Source organism: Carassius auratus, chromosome 5, assembly GCF_003368295.1.
Source record: "Carassius auratus strain Wakin chromosome 5, ASM336829v1, whole genome shotgun sequence".
NCBI classification, from domain to species: Eukaryota; Metazoa; Chordata; class Actinopteri; order Cypriniformes; family Cyprinidae; genus Carassius; species Carassius auratus.
This window is the reverse complement of record NC_039247.1, coordinates 13,195,438-13,211,547: the sequence shown is the minus strand read 5'-3', so window position 1 is coordinate 13,211,547 and position 16,110 is coordinate 13,195,438. Positions and strand designations below refer to the sequence as shown.

At 35.5% G+C, this 16,110-nt stretch overlaps 2 protein-coding genes across 2 annotated transcripts in view; one reads left to right on the top strand and one right to left on the bottom strand.

Annotated features, from left to right (window-relative positions):
* Nucleotides 1-334: 334 nt before the first annotated feature.
* On the bottom strand, nucleotides 335-12,858 carry LOC113076236 (protein YIPF6-like). Its single transcript, XM_026248896.1, has 8 exons — nucleotides 12,840-12,858; nucleotides 5,156-5,246; nucleotides 4,242-4,370; nucleotides 3,354-3,432; nucleotides 3,190-3,232; nucleotides 2,971-3,096; nucleotides 1,896-2,053; nucleotides 335-1,049 (listed from the first exon to the last, which is right to left on the bottom strand). Exons 2-8 carry the CDS (start codon nucleotides 5,186-5,188, stop codon nucleotides 928-930), a joined length of 690 nt encoding a protein of 229 aa, XP_026104681.1. The 5' UTR covers nucleotides 5,189-5,246; nucleotides 12,840-12,858; the 3' UTR covers nucleotides 335-927.
* Nucleotides 12,449-16,110, top strand: part of ophn1 (oligophrenin 1) — a 33,992-nt gene continuing 30,330 nt past the window's right edge. Inside the window, exon 1 of the mRNA XM_026248888.1 lies at nucleotides 12,449-13,024. Within this exon, the coding sequence (XP_026104673.1) occupies nucleotides 12,871-13,024 (154 nt within the window). The 5' untranslated portion in view covers nucleotides 12,449-12,870. The remainder of the gene's footprint in view (nucleotides 13,025-16,110) is intronic.

The following is a 16,110-nucleotide window of genomic DNA, read 5'->3' as shown; positions in this document are numbered from 1 at the left end:
TAGAACTACTATCACATAGAGCGGCAGAGAGAGAGAGAGAGAGAGAGAGAGAGAGAGAGAGAGAGAGAGAGTGAAAACTCTCTCTCTGTCTGTGTGTGTGTGTTTTTCAATGTGTGGGAAACAGAATGACACATTGCTGATGTGTGTCTTTATATGAGGAAAGATTGTGAATGGGAAGACAGTCTTTGTCTTGTCAGACAGACAACAAGATGCGTGTGAAAATACGGTTTTAGTGACAAACCAAATTAATATAGAGAGAAACAGCACTTCCAATTTAACCTGAAGATACGTTTTTCATTTTCTGTGTGAAAAAATACAGAGAACATACAGCCTATGTAGTACTTATTAAAGTCCATGTTTATTTTCTTCAGGAATGTACTAACTTTCACCAACATAAAATAAATGTAAGCCCAAAAATCATTCAGAACTAAAAAGAAAACACCAAAGACAAGAAACATTTGTGCGCAACAATGTGAGGGGACAAATGTGAATGTGCGGCCTGATGATAGCGGAATAATTCTCCCAACAGAGACAATGCTCAGTCAGACACAAAAACAAATGCATGCACACTCACAGTCACTACACTTGAGCAAACATCCACACACGAGACACACAACACACAGTAATGTTGGGAGCTGCTCAGAAGGGCACTGACATTCCTCACACAACAAAACATTCATCTAATGAAAACATATAGGCTAATGTTAACTGAAGAATTAGTGTCCTCCGTTCCTTTTCTCCCCTCTCATCCAACTGTGAATGAGGGATGAGGGGGAGTGGTATCTATGTAATAATCCCTTACTGTCCATCAAAATGCTCCGCCTCATTCTAGGGCAGGCCAATCACCGGCCAGCTCCCTGACAGTCTGCTGGTTTTCTTATCGAAGGGGAGGAATTCATTTTGCAATTGGCATATGGTATATGTGTGCTAAGGAGAAGGCGAAAATGTCAGGATCATCCAGCCAATTACGAAGTAGAACAGGAACACTGGATACACGACCAGGGCTTTTCTATTGGCCGGTTGGCTGTCTGCAAGAAATGCTGTGGAGGCTGTAAATAAAAGACACACATATAGACATGAGCTCAGATCTCACTGAAGCCCCCTCAATACTGTGTGTACAAGAGAGACACAATGAGTGTCATGACACAAAATCGAGCAATCTGAGCAGTAACTGCAGATTTCCTTTCTCTTTTTTTTTTTTGTTACTGTTAACTAAAACTAAACCATAACAAAAAAATTACGGTAACTGAAATAAAACAATTATAAATCTGAGATGAAACCTGAAATGCTGCCTTGGCAACTAGCTTAAATAAGTTTAAACACTAAAACTAACTATAAATAAATTAAAGTTATATCTATCTATCTATCTATCTCTATATATATATATATATTTATACACACCAACACATATATTTATAAACAATAAAAATAGCAAAGGCACATAACACAATTAAACTAAAATTAAAAGGAAACTTGAAAATAAAAATGAGAGCTAATTAAATAAATATGAACTAATATATAAATAATACTAAAACAATACTGGTCACGACTAGGCTATTCTTTTATGAATAATGTTATTGCAGTTTTTTAATTATTATTATTATTTTGCAATTTTCAATCGGGTCATTTTCAGTGTATAAAAGTATGTTTTTTTTTATTTTTTATTATTAAAAACAAAAAAACAATGAATGAGTCTGTAGTGCCTCCTGGTGGTGGCTGCACGCACTTCCTGAGAAGCAAGTCAGCCAATCAGGCTCATCTGGTGCACCAGCAGACAACAAATCGATTCTAAACGTTTTTTCTTATAACATTTATTTAACATTATTTAATTAGAACCGTCTCAGGCCTTTAGTATTCTGGGATTGCTGAAACGGAAAAATGATTTTGATTCTTACCAAACGTTGACCAGCAGAAGGAGGCTGTGACAACTATGAGACGGACAACAAAACTGATGCTGCTTATAGATCCCAGAAGAACGATACGGCAAACTATCATGGCCACAGTCAGAGGAAGAATACAGTATCCCAACACACACAGACTCTGGAAAAATGATCTGTACAGACAAAACGTGAGTAAATTAGTCAATGACATGGTTTCAGTAATGTGCTCAAACTTCGCTGTAATTATTATGCACTCTTAGTTGTCTAGAAGAAGCTAATGAACAATTCGCAAATTCAGCCAAACTCATGTTACTAAAAAATGAACAAACAAACATTACTGTGGTAATGAACACTGGTGGAAGAGGGGTTCTCTTTATACAGGTCAAAATCCTGCAGATGTTAAGCAGCACAAGGGTTATCATCTCTTTCTGTAATGTAAAAGTCTCATAAACGAAAGATGATTTTAAAAAAAAGAAAGAAAGAAGAGAAAAAAAAACTGTAGGATGGAACTTGATTTTAAAAATTATTCAAGACTGCTAATCAGTAAAAATCAAGTCTGACAATCTGAAATTTATCACAGTTTTTGTGAGACAAGAGTTGCATATCAAGTGCCACAGTTTTAAGCATCAGATATCAATATCTTATTTACTTCTTTTTGAAATATTGTTTTTCTATGTGTCTAGTGACACCATGTCCTGAAATTCTGAACGTGCTCAAATTTGAAACGCTGGGCATTAGGGGGTCATTACGGGGTCAAACCTTTTTCTATTGTTCTCAAAATTTAAGACAGATTAAAATGACTATATTATACTTTCAATTATACTTTTAATATGATCCTATATGAACATTTATTCAATTAAGTGATCAAATCTATCTGTTCTGAATCTACTTTCTACTTGATACAACCAAATTGAAGAGTTTTTAAGGACCAGCGGAAACCCTGTTAATGTGCATATTCAGTTACAGACTAAATAAACTGACAACATTGAAAACCAAAAGAACTCAACACTTCCTCCAAAATGAAGATCTGAGGTGCTCTCTTTTATGCAAGCAAAATATTATATAAATGAAAATCTGACTGTTTACTCACATTGTTCCTCCCAGGAGTTTGGAGTTGAGAGTTATGATTACAGAACCGAACCAGATGATGACAAAGACTTCTGCAAACTGTGGCCTGCCATCGTCCCCACTGTCAGCAGAGCCACCCTGCAGCATCCTAGTTCAGACAATATTATAAATATATTATATTTGTTGCAGGCATCGTGACAATAGTTCTTACCGGGACTGATCTGACAGCGTTAATACTCACAAGGCCAGAGTGACACACAGGAGGAGAGGTCCCCATAAGTCCCCTAAAAGAACACATAGGTGCACTTAATTAGACAGCTGCTGAACATTTAGCATCCACATCTTTCATGGAATCTGTGATTGATGTGTGAGCAGCAACTGATGAAACGTAAATGTCAGACTCACAGTCTTTGAGTAGTGCAGAACTTTTCTTGGGGTACAACACATGGACAAACTTCTGTCCAACGGCTCTCAGATCTCTCAGCTGAGACCAAACAGAGCAAAGAGACGGTGAGAAACGCTGCTTAAACTCAGACAGAACTACTGTTAAATGTGCAATCCAGTGTTATTTCAGTATCATTATATACTATTATATTTATGAATAGTTTATGTTAGCCTTTTTATATTTCCCGTTTTCATTTTAGTTTACTTTAAGTTTTAGTCATGTGATTGTGTGCTTTTGTCATTTCTTTAAAATATTTATTTTATTTTCCTTTTTTAGTGATTTTAGTACTTCCACTTAACCATATTTATTTCGGTTAAATAACTGGGTCCTCTCTCCCCCCTCTCGTCTCTCGTCTCTGTCGCACCTAATCCTTCCATCTCCTGGGGAGGGTGGAGTAGAGTGAAGTCTTGTGGGTGCACCCCGGCCTGCAAGGGGTAATGGGGGTATGTGACAAGTGGGGCAGGGCCGAGAACCGTGGGGACAGAGCGAAGCCGGTGGAGTGATTGGAAATGAGGGACACCTGCTCGACCCACTGGTCTCGAGTCCCAGGGAGGAGATGGAAGGATACAAAAGAGGAGCGATGACAGTGAAGGACAAGAGAGGACTAGGCCTGGATTTTAGTTGTGTTTGGTTTTTGTTTCGTCTTTATTTTATTATTAAAGCTTATTTGATTGTCCGCCGGTTCCCGCCTCCTTCTTCCCACGAAAGAACATTGTTATGAATAACAACACTGGTGCACTCAGAATCTTTGCCCTCACATCCACACTAAATATTTGAACAAATGTGCATTATGTATTTATTTAGTGCAATATATCAGTCTCTTCCCTGTAACAAATGGTTTCACTCACAATAGTGTCTTTGACAGGCTCATCCAGTGTTGAGAAATCATCGTCAGCGTTCTGGGAGCGGACCGGCACAGATATATCTCCCTCTACTGGTATGTCCTCCGAGATTGAGATGTCAGACAAACCTGCAAACTGTGACATGAAGATGGACTGTGTAAATCATTAATGGCAAATCCAGATACCCAGAACACTTTGCATGCAGTTCACATTCATCTATGCCATTGACTCTAAAAATGTGGTCCACTGGTGGTCTGTGTGTTGATTGGCTTCTTAAACAAAGCAAATAAATATAATTATGACAAACGAAAAGCACTAACATCGAATTAACTCAATATTAACATTAACATAATGTGTACTAGTGTGTTTGTTTTCTTCATACTAAGAGACAGTTAAACCAACTGAACAGTCAGCTCATTTAGTAAGAAGCAGCAGCAGTCAAAAGCATTTCAATTAAACAAGAATAAAACAACAGTCGGTTAAATTACTGGATGATTAAAGTGACAGTGTTACAAGATATAGGTTATATACTGATGATCATCTGAACGTAAAGGGATTGAAAGGAGAGTTCAGGTCGCAGATGATTTTCCACCATCACTGTTTACATAGTTTGGTAAGAATGAGCGATAAAACGCGTACTCCTGTTTACCACAAAAAAAAAGAAAAGAAAACAGCAAATCTGTTAGTACGGAGATTAGGCCGATGTTTTAAAAACTCGTTTAATGTAGTAAAAGTTGTTTAGAGCTGAGAAACGACCATCTGCGTTTACAGGTATTGAAGAGCTTTACTGACACATTTACATATTCTCCAGCTTCCATTCAGGATCGGTAACCATACAGACAAAAACAAAAACTCCACGAAAAAGCTGACAACGTGTTTTAAAGATGTTTAAGCGTTTAAAAGCATGTTTGGTCCCTTACCATACGCTTACTTGACTCTTCCACTTCCGCCATCTTCACACGGATACGGGCACGTCATCGGACGTATGACGTCAAAAACGCCAACGTGCCACTAAGCGGATAAATAATAACAATAATAATAATAAAAAGGATAAATATTAATAATAATAATAATACTCACCAGTTCGTGGCACATTGTTAATAAAAAAAGCAAAGAAAACCTGTAATATATTTCACGAACATACAGTTTTGATTAATTGAACAGTGATTTGTACACTCTGGCATGTTTTTGTAAAATATTGTACATTTTGTTACAAAAAAAGAGGATAATAATAGATAATAATAATAATAATTGTAATTTTTATTATTATTGTTGTTATCATAAACCGAAAATAACTAAACGAAATGTTTGTATCAGTTATATATTTTATTAATTTATTTATATTTTATTAATTTTATTAGAAGTTAAATGAACACGTTAAAGGTTTTACGTATCGTTAACGTACACTATGCCATATGTTTTAGCTGCATATCACAATGAAAAAATGCATTCAACTCTATGAAGAGCGTCAGCCTCATTGTGAGTTTAGGCTTAGTGACACGGATGTTGTCTCTTATTTATTTTATTTAAATTATTAACTATATACTTCAAAGCACTGGCTATTTAAACCTCCCACTTTCACTATTTAAGCTGCAATGTTTTTGTCTAGATCAGTGCTGACGTGACACTTTAACGGAATGTCACGTTAAAAGTGTTACTTTTCAACGCGCTGCTCAGGTTAAACCAATCATAGTCGTTTATGATTGCTGACTTTCATGATCCCAATTTAACAATTTCATATAATTTCTAGGCGCACGTTTCTATTTGTATTTCAAATACCAATAGTTTCAAATAATAGATTTAAACGGTTATACTAAGTGTATATATTGAGTGCAGTACAACGAAATGCACCCTAATATTTCAATGCAACTTCATTTCTTTTTGTTAATCCTCAAGCGCCCCCCAGAGGAAGGAAACGGTACGTCCCATATAAACAATACATCCAGGACGCTAGTTTTTAATTTGTGACAGCGCCACCTACAGAATTGGTGGGGTCGAAACAAGATGGCGACCGACACAGACGTATGTTGAAACGCTCTGTGGGGTTTTGGCTTCTATCCTCTTAGAAAAACATTTTGTAGTCTATTTTATTTAAAAGAAAGAAATCTTGAAACAATTTCGCAATATTGTCTAATAATCGTTCCATTTCATTCAGTAAGAAGCACTTAATATCCGCTGTGTAAGAGACAGAGCCATAACGGCCTTGTCAACAAGTCAACGATGAGCGCCAAAGATAAACGAAAGAAATTGATATTAGATCACGTCTACTCATCTTCTGCCACAGACTCACCGCCTACTGATTCGTCTTCAGGTGACCTACCAATAATTCTTCCTCCAGCTCCTGACACTCCACTAAGCAGCCCCATGCCGAAGAGAAACAAAGGTGAGCCTTCCCTGTCTGAGTTACAGGAAAATATTATCACTGCCCTTACCCTGAAAATTAATCAAAGGGCAGACTCGCTCGAGAAAATGATAACTACCAACTCAAACTCAATTGAGGATCTCAAAACATCTTTAAATCACATGTACGTGGAGATTCAAGATCTTAAGAATGACAAAACTAAGATCGCTGAGAAGATTGCACAGCAACAGAAATCGCTTATCACTCTGGAAGAGCGAATTGCTGATGCTGAACGCTACAAAAGACGCTGGAGCCTGCGCCTCTATGGTCTTTCTGAACAACCAAACGAAGACATAAAAGCGAAAGTCCTTGAAATTTGCAACGCCGTTTCTCCAGAATCTTGTCGGAAGGGATTTGATGTCATTGACATTGCTCATAGGCTCGGCAAACCGCAGCCAGGTAGGATTCGTGCCGTTATTATTCTGTTCGCGTTGCGATCTGTGCGAGATGCCGTATGGAGGAATGCCAAAAACAGCGAATTCCTGAAACAACGCAAGCTTCGCTTCGTAGAGGATTTGACCAAAGATGAAAAGGACAAACGATCGCTTCTGTGGCCACATGTGAAGAAAGCACGTGAAGACAACAAGAAAGCTTACTATATCGGATCCAAAGCTTTCATTGAAGGCATAGAGATCAAGCTGGACGTGGAAGGCCAAAAGATAAACTGAACAAGGCGGATGAACTAATAGTCCGTTTAGAGTAATTCCTACATACAAATATCTTTATTTCGTTTTGCTTAAATTTAAGTCAACGAAGTTCTTTGTTATTGCTGTTGTTCATAACCTATGCTAAAATGTAAATTTTAAATTGTAGGCTATTTATAATTTATTGAACCTGTTTCAAGAATTACAGTGTTAAGTCTGTTCTGATACAGTACCCTGAGGATAGTTCAAACCCTCTACATACTTCTGTTCTCTTATCTCCTGTTGTTACTTCACAATGGAGTTATCACTTATCTCTCTTAATGTAAAGGGCATTCGAGATATTGTAAAAAGAAAAGCGATATTTTTGTTTTGCAAAGAAATGAAAGCAGATTTTATTTTTTTACAAGAATCCCACTCAAGTGCAGAGGACGTTTTGTTTTGGAAGAACCAGTGGGGTGATGAGCTCTGGTTAACACATGGAACTAACCATTCAGCTGGTGTGATCACTTTGAAAGGCAAATTTAGAGGGGCAATTCTTTATAACCAGTGTGATGTCAAAGGTCATTGGGTAATTTTAGTTATTGAAATCGGCAGTAATATGTTTATATTATGCAACATATATGGATATAATTCCTGTGTTCTGAATCAAAATCTGTTGGACACTATAGAAGAAAATGTAAATATTCTCTCAACTAAATTTCCAAGGGCAAAGGTAATTATCGGTGGAGATTTTAATATGGTTCATGACAATGCTCTAGATAGATTCCCCCCAAGAGTCTTTAATAAAAATAACAACCTCCAGAATTTTTGCAATAATTTAGCTCTCATAGACATATGGAGATATAGAAATCCCTTTGTTAGACAATTTACATGGAGCAATAAGCAAATGACTCAGCAATCGAGAATTGACTTTTGGCTAATTTCCTCAGAATTAGAACAAAATGTTTTGCAAACTAAAATATCCCCTGCTATTCTCACTGATCACAGAGTCTTAACTTTAAACATTAAATTTGAAGTTGTCCAATGTAATTGTAGAAATGCAGGCTATTGGAAATTAAATAATTCCTTTTTGCACCATCAAGATTATGTGGAGCATATCCAAACATTAATAAATAAATACTGGACACAGGCACAAATCAGAAAGGAATATGGCACAGTTTGGGAACTGCTAAAGTTTGAAATAAGAAAATGTAGCATTCAATTTGGGAAAAAGTTGGCCATGAAAAAAAGAACACGTATTCAAGACATAATAAAAGAGATTTCAAATTTAACTCAGTCACCTACCCACCCATCAAATAGTGATGATTTAGAAAATTTACAGAAAGAATTAGACTCTATTTATCAAGAAAAAGCCAGAGGCGCCTTTGTAAGATCTAGAAGGAAATGGATGGAAGAAGGTGAAAGAAACAGCAAATACTTTTTTAGTCTTGAGAAAAGGAATGCAGAAATAAACTTAATAAAAAAATTAAAAATTAACAGTACTGTTACTGAGGACCAAGGCATGATTTCTGAATTTGTCTCGAAATATTACACAGATATTTATTCTTTAGGAGAGGATCAAGACAATGCAATTCTTTTTAAAACAATTATAAGTCCAAAAACATTGTCTTTAGAAAGTAAAACCGAGTGTTCTCAAGACCTTTCTCTAAATGAAATAGAATTTTGTATAAAAGCTCTTAAAAACAACAAATCCCCTGGAAACGATGGGCTTACATCAGAATTTTATAAAGTTTTTATAAATGATATATCTAAATTCCTGTTAGCAGTATATGAAGAGGCCATCGACAAGGAATCCTTACCTACATCACTTAAACAAGGTGTTATCACCTTGATCCCCAAGCATCAAAAAGATATCCTTTTATTAGAAAATTGGCGTCCTATCTCATTATTAAATAATGATTATAAGATAATGGCATCCATTTTTGCAAAACGTATGAAAAATGCATTAAATGAGATTATTGATGAAACTCAGTGTGGATTCATGAAAGGTCGTCACATTTCCTCTAATATTCGTTTAGTTATTGATTTAGTGCAGTATAGTAATTTATTAAATGGAGACCCTTTAATACTTTTTCTCGATTTTAGAAAAGCTTTTGATACTGTAAGCCATACATTTATTTTTGATTCGTTAAAATTCTTTGGTTTTGGACAATATTTCATAAAAAGTGTAAGAACTATGTACTGTGGTAGCAATAGTTCTATTAAACTTGCCAATGGAACATCTCCTAGATTTGAAATAAACCGAGGTATCCGACAGGGTTGTCCAATTTCTGCATTCCTTTTCTTGGTTGTAGCTCAAGTTTTAAGTAATATGATAAATCAACATTCCTTCAAAGGTATTACAGTTAATGAAAGACAAGTCAAAATATCGCAACTTGCTGATGACACAACAGTTTTTCTTAGTGATAGTTCTGAGGTACCTCTGGCTTTGAATATCATTGATAATTTTTCAAAATTCTCTGGATTGAATTTAAATCTATCTAAATGTGAGATCCTACAGCTCAAAAATAACAACTTATCCACTGTATGTAATATTCCTGTTAAGAGCATGGTAAACTATTTGGGTATCAAAATCTCTAAAAATACTGATGCAATGGTCAACTCAAACTTTATACCCATTATCGAAAAAATGCAAAAGAGGTATAATTCATGGTTGGCAAGAGATCTTTCTATTCAGGGAAGAATTTTATTAAGTAAAGCAGAAGGTCTTTCGAGAGCAGCATACCTCCTGTCTTCACTTAATGCCCCAAAGGTTATATGCTCACAAATGGATAAAATTCTCTTTAATTTCATCTGGAGAAACAAGCCTCATAAAGTTAAAAAAAGTGTTCTTATTAATAAACTATCTGATGGTGGGTTAAATGTTCTTAATTTTACAATTTTCAACCAAATTTTAAAAATTAACTGGCTTAAAAACTTTTTAAAAAATCAGACAAGTATTTTCAACATTGTCCCATATTATTTATTTGAAAAACTTGGGGGTTTAAATTTTTTGCTGCAGTGCCCTTATATAACTGGTAAACTCCCCATTGCCTTGGCCAATTATCACAAACAAGCATTGCTTTACTGGTCACTTTTGTACAAACATAATTTTTCTCCTAGTAGGTGTTTTATTTGGAACAATGGTAATATCACTCATAGTAACAAGTCATTATATATGGAGAATTGGGTTCGGCATAACATATTAATTGTAAACCAGCTTATTGACAATAATGGGCACTTCTACACTTATCCTAATTTTATTACAAGATATGGCTTTTTTGTTAGTGAAAAAGAGTTTAACAAAGTAATCAAGGCTATTCCTAATGGCATACTAATTTTAACCAAATCCTCTGATGTAAATATCAATAATACAAGCCAACAAAATCTCCAACTTTTTGTAAATGGTCTCTCTATTTTTGACAAGCGTTTTAATAATAGTTTTATAAGAAACTCCCTTAATGTTGGATCCAGTCCTCCATGTAAATCCAAATGGCTTAAACCTCACTGTATATCTTGGCGCAACATTTGGATGCTGCCATATAAATATGTAATTTCTAATAAAGTAAAAGAAGTACTTTACAAAATTATTCACAGATGTTATCCTGTAAATGCAGTTGTTAGCAGATACATTCATAGTGTTTGTGATAAGTGTACCTTTTGTAATGCATCTGTTGAGGATATTGAACATTTATTCTTCTATTGCCCTTGGTCTATTTCTTTTTGGGTTGACTTTAAAATAGACATAACAAAAAAAATAAACAAAGTCCTTAATTTAGAACCTCATGATATTTTACTTTGTTATCAAAACCCATCTATTTCTGATAAACATATGTATATTATTAATCTATTAATTATCTTAGCAAAGTATTATATTCATAAGTCAAAAGTATTTCAAAAGAAACCATCATATATTACATTTTGTAACACTGATCTTAAAATATATTTTGAAACCCTTTCTAATATAAGATCACAAAACAAGAAGCTTTTAAAAACAATACAAATTCTAAAGCTTTTCAAATTTATGTAATTGCCCTAATGCAGTTTTTATTTTTTATTTATTTAATTTGTATCTTTTTTTTGTATTCTTATTTGTCTGTTTATATGTAAGTTTAAATTTAATTGTAATTGTTTGTTGTTGCCGCAGTTATTTTGCATGCTTTGAGATGTGCAATGTTTTTCTGTTCACGTTAATCATTTGTGTGATGGAACTGAATAAAAAAAAAAAAAAAAAAAAAAAAAAAAAAAAAAAAAAAAAAAACCTACAGAATTGGTTTACTGAGAACATCCATGTAAGATGGACGACATGACAGCAAAGTGTGCAGTAACTATTTGAAATTTAGGTTTTATTTTATAACGTTAAAACGATGCAAATTTAGATCTGCTAACTATGAATTAATAATTAAGTCCCACGTATTAAGAATTCGTGTGCTAGTTTATTAATGATTTATTAGCGGCCATGATTTAGTTAAACATTTGCCTAATAACTGTATCCAGCCAGCACATTAATTAAACTTATAAAGATGATGTTGATGTGAAATGTGAGATTTGCCTGTAGCTAACTGTATTAACCTGAACACTTGTTTAATGCTCATTGTTTTACCATATTAAGTATAAATATGTTTTCTTAATTAGACACTGACTGCCTGGTTGCATCACAATATTTGTTATATATATAAGTTCTTGAATCATTCTTGAGTCTTATGTCTTGCCTCTATACAACCTATAAAATATATGGCTGTAATTTAGTGACTGCTGATCCCATCTTTATTTCACCTGATAATGAGCTAATTACTTAAACTTAAAGGGGGTTAATAAATATACAGTATATTTAAAGAAAGACGTTTAAGGTATTCCACTTTTGTATAAAGAGTGAAATACATTTTTCATTTATAGTTTAAATGTACATTAATTTGTTTAAAGTTGTTAACTCAAAGCAGGTATTACACATGTTGTAATAAAAAAATCACAACTGGAAAAATAAATAAATGTTCCTGAGATTTATTTATACAATAAATAATAATTGAATAATAATAATTTATTTATTAATACAAACGTTGCTAAGCGGTGCTGAAACTGCAGTCTCCACTATATCATCCAATTCGGTAGATGGCGCTATTACAAGAAATCTAGGGTCCTGGAAACGCGGTCCTAGAAATGCAGTCCTGAAACTGCAGCCCTACGGTTGTGCACGAACACCCTTCTCAACCTCAACTAATGACATTTTGCCGTCCAATGATGTGGGAGTACTCAGTATGTAGCCCTGCCCGCATTTTTCAGTCCCTCCGCTCCCAAAACAAGGAAAAGTATTGAAATACAAATGCTTCCTTTATCAGCACTTTTACATTTTACTTTGCGACTCAAATTGCTCGACTGACTTAAGTTAGCAATACCGAGCGCTCACGGAGACAGTCACCACTGGAGCGCTGGATTATAGCTTTTTTGATTATTATTTACAACTGCATCTTATCCATTATGTCAAAAATGTGGAACTTTATCGAAACCTACTAATCGAAATCCACCCGGTCACCTTCGAGTGATCAAAAGGCACGTTTGTCGTGGTTTGCGTACTTTACTTACAACAAAAGGCCGGTTATCTTCATTGAAGAGAATGGGACATCCTCCACTCGAGTTCAGCGACTGTTACTCCGACAGTCCAGATTTCAGAGAGAGATTGAAATGCTACGAAAACGAGTTGGAAAAAACCAACAAGTTCCTAAAGGATGTCATCAAGGACGGGAACAATGTGATCAACGCGATCAAAGGTAAACTGCTCTTCTCTGGGGGAGGTGGATGGAGAGAAGACGAATTAAGACGTGTAATAAAGAAGTGCATAATTGTGTTTTAATGCAAGAAATATATTTAGTTACATTTGTAAGGCTTTCTGCATGAGCTTTCTCTTGTGGGTCCCTGGTTAGTTTTTAAGGAGATTGTGAGAAAGGAGAGGGAGTGATCTGGCAGATGGTGAGCAGCTCTCTGAAGACCCCCCTCTCAGAGATGCTGGCAAGCCCTTTTAGGACACTGTTGATTTATTTATAGCAGGCACCTTTCTTTTTCCAAATTAGTAAATGGAAGTTTAGAGATGGTATGAAAGTGTCAATAAGATTATTACAAGTGGAGGAGAGCCAGTAGTCATGTGAACTCCGATATATCAACTATCATCCTTTCTCACTATTCTGCTTATCTCATAGAAGTCAACCGAGGCACTTTGCATCCTCGAACTGCAGGAGAGAGAGAGAGATACATACCACATCCGTACATACCACTATAGATGATATGTCTCTCTTCCTCCTTTCTCTTCTGTTGTTTGGCTTATCTCTGAAGTGTTGTGAAGCAGCATAATACAAAATGGAAAGTTTCTAGGACCGCATCCCTTCTCTACCACCACTGTTCCTTGTTAATAAAAGAGGAAATATCACTATAAACAATGCACTTTAAGCAGAAGCTTGTGCTTAATGATGAGCCAAACTCAAAAGAGCTAGCCTGTATTACAGTGATTGTAGATATTGATATAATAGTGTTTATAGCTGTAGCTGTAGGTATCCCAGTGCATCGCTCATATCTGGGCCTCATTGTCTTTAGGGTTCAGGGAAATAGCTGGGATTGTTTTTAAAGTGTGATTTTCAGGCCTGTTCATGGACATTAATAGAAAATATTAAAATAATACAATCATGAAACTATTACAGCCTTATTAACTTGTATGTTAAAACCTTTTTGCATGATTCTTTAGTTAACACAGTTTGTCTAGTTATGTTATTATGTATGGAGCGATTAAGCAGATTAAATAAAATACCCTGTGAATTTTTTTAAACAAAGTGTATTAAATAAACAAAGAATATTAAATTAATTAATTATTACTTTATTATTATATTACATAAAGAACACTGTGTCATTCATTGCCAGGTGATTACTTGACCTATCGGAGAGTATTAGCTGATCGGTGTTCAGTTTTTCCATCCAAATTTCACTGCCTGAGTTTGGACAGAAGATTTGACAGCTGGTCTTGTCAGTGATAATTTGATGATTCAGCATTACTTTATCTCCTATATAGAGCTTCTCAGGCTTCCTTCCCTAATTTCAAGGGAAGTCATAAATGCACAAGTTTTCTAAAAACAGAAATGCTGATAGAGTTTTTTATTTTGCCTGTGGGAGTACGCAAGATACTAATTTAACTAACCATAATCCTTGCTTTATACATCAGAGCGAAGCACTTCAAAAGCAGAATGCTGAGCCATTAAAGGGTTAGTTCACCCAAAAATCAAAATGATTATTAATAACTCACCCTCATGTCATTCCAAACCCGTGAGACCTCTGTTTATCTTCTAATCACAGTTTAAGATATTTTAGATTTAGTCCGAGAGCTCTCAGTCCCTCCACTGAAGCTGTGTGAACGGTATACTGTCCATGTCCAGAAAGGTAAGAAAAACATCATCAAAGTAGTCCATGTGACATCAGAGGGTCAGCTAGAATTTGTTGAAGTATTGAAAATACATTTTGGTCCAAAAATAACAAACTTTATTCAGCAGTGTCTTCTCTTCCGTGTCTGTGTGAGAGAGAGTTCAAAACAAAGCAGTTTGTCATATCCGGTTCGTGAACTAATCATTCGATGTAACCAAATCTTTTTGATGAATCATTTTAAACGGTTCGCGTCTCCTATACGCATTAATCCATAAATGACTTAAGCTGTTAACTTTTTTAAAGTGGCTGACACTTCCTCTGAGTTCAAACAAACCAATATCCCGGAGTAATTCATTTACTCAAACAGTACACTGACTGAACTGCTGCAAAGAGAGAACTGAAGATGAACAATGAGCCGAGCCAGATAACAAACGAAAGATTGACTCATTCACGAGTCATGAACCGGTTGCATCGGTTTTCGGATCACCAGTAGTTCTTTCTGACAGTTCGATTCAATAAATCGGTTGAAGAAAACAGTTCACTGGTTCTTTTGCGCTCGACGTAACGGCGTCATAGGCGATGATTGCCCTTGATTCAAGCCTTCGGTTTACCCGCCCTCATAACACTAGCACAGAATCAGTTCAGAATCAATCACCAAAGAATAATTCCGGTTTAGACGCCCTGTGTGTCGGTCTGCTTCACGCTGAATCACACATGCACAGTATCATCAGCTGCTCGGTTCTCGAATCGTCTGACAGAAACGGTTCTTGACTCGAGAACAATTCAGTCTTTTATTCGTTATCTGGCTCGGCTCGGTGTTCATCTTCAGTTTTCTCTTCACAGCAGTTCAGTCAGTATACTGTTTGAGTAAATGAATTACTCCGGGATATTGGTTTATTCTGACTCTGAGGGAGTGTCAGCCACATTAAAAAAGTTAACAGCTTAAGTCATTTGTGGATAAATGCGTTTTGGAGACGCGAACCGTTTAAAACAATTCAGTTAGATTTGGTGAACTGGTTCAAAAAGATACGGGTTACATCGAATGATTCGTTAGCGAACCAGATATCACAAACTGCTATGTTTTGAACTCTCTCACAACAGACCCGGAAGAGAAGACAATGATGAATAAAGTCGCAGTTTTTGATATTTTTGGACCAAAATGTATTTTCGATGCTTCATAAATTTGCTCTTGGGTTTCTGCAGTGTCTAAAGTCATATGACCTGACTAAGAGGTTTCGAAATGCTTACTTCCTGCATTCATGTAGTAGTTTTGCACTTTTTGAGGAATATCGCTATGTTAATATGAAACTTAACACAGGATGTTCAGCATTTTCTTTTCTCCAATGATGAGGAACCTCTTTGGTTCAGTTGCTCCTGTTTTGACTAAACAGAGAATATCAACGTAATGACAGATCTCCAGAAGGACGGAGGACGCTTTCATATTAAGCATAAA

Coding starts and splice junctions, on each gene's coding strand:
- LOC113076236 (XM_026248896.1), bottom strand. CDS start 5,188: ATGGCGGAAGTGGAAGAGTCAAGTAAGCGTATG. Junction 3,433..4,241: donor AGCCTGTCAAAGACACTATT/GTGAGTGAAACC, acceptor GTTTGGTCTCAG/CTGAGAGATCTGAGAGCCGT. Junction 3,097..3,189: donor CTGTGTGTCACTCTGGCCTT/GTGAGTATTAAC, acceptor TGTCTGAACTAG/GATGCTGCAGGGTGGCTCTG.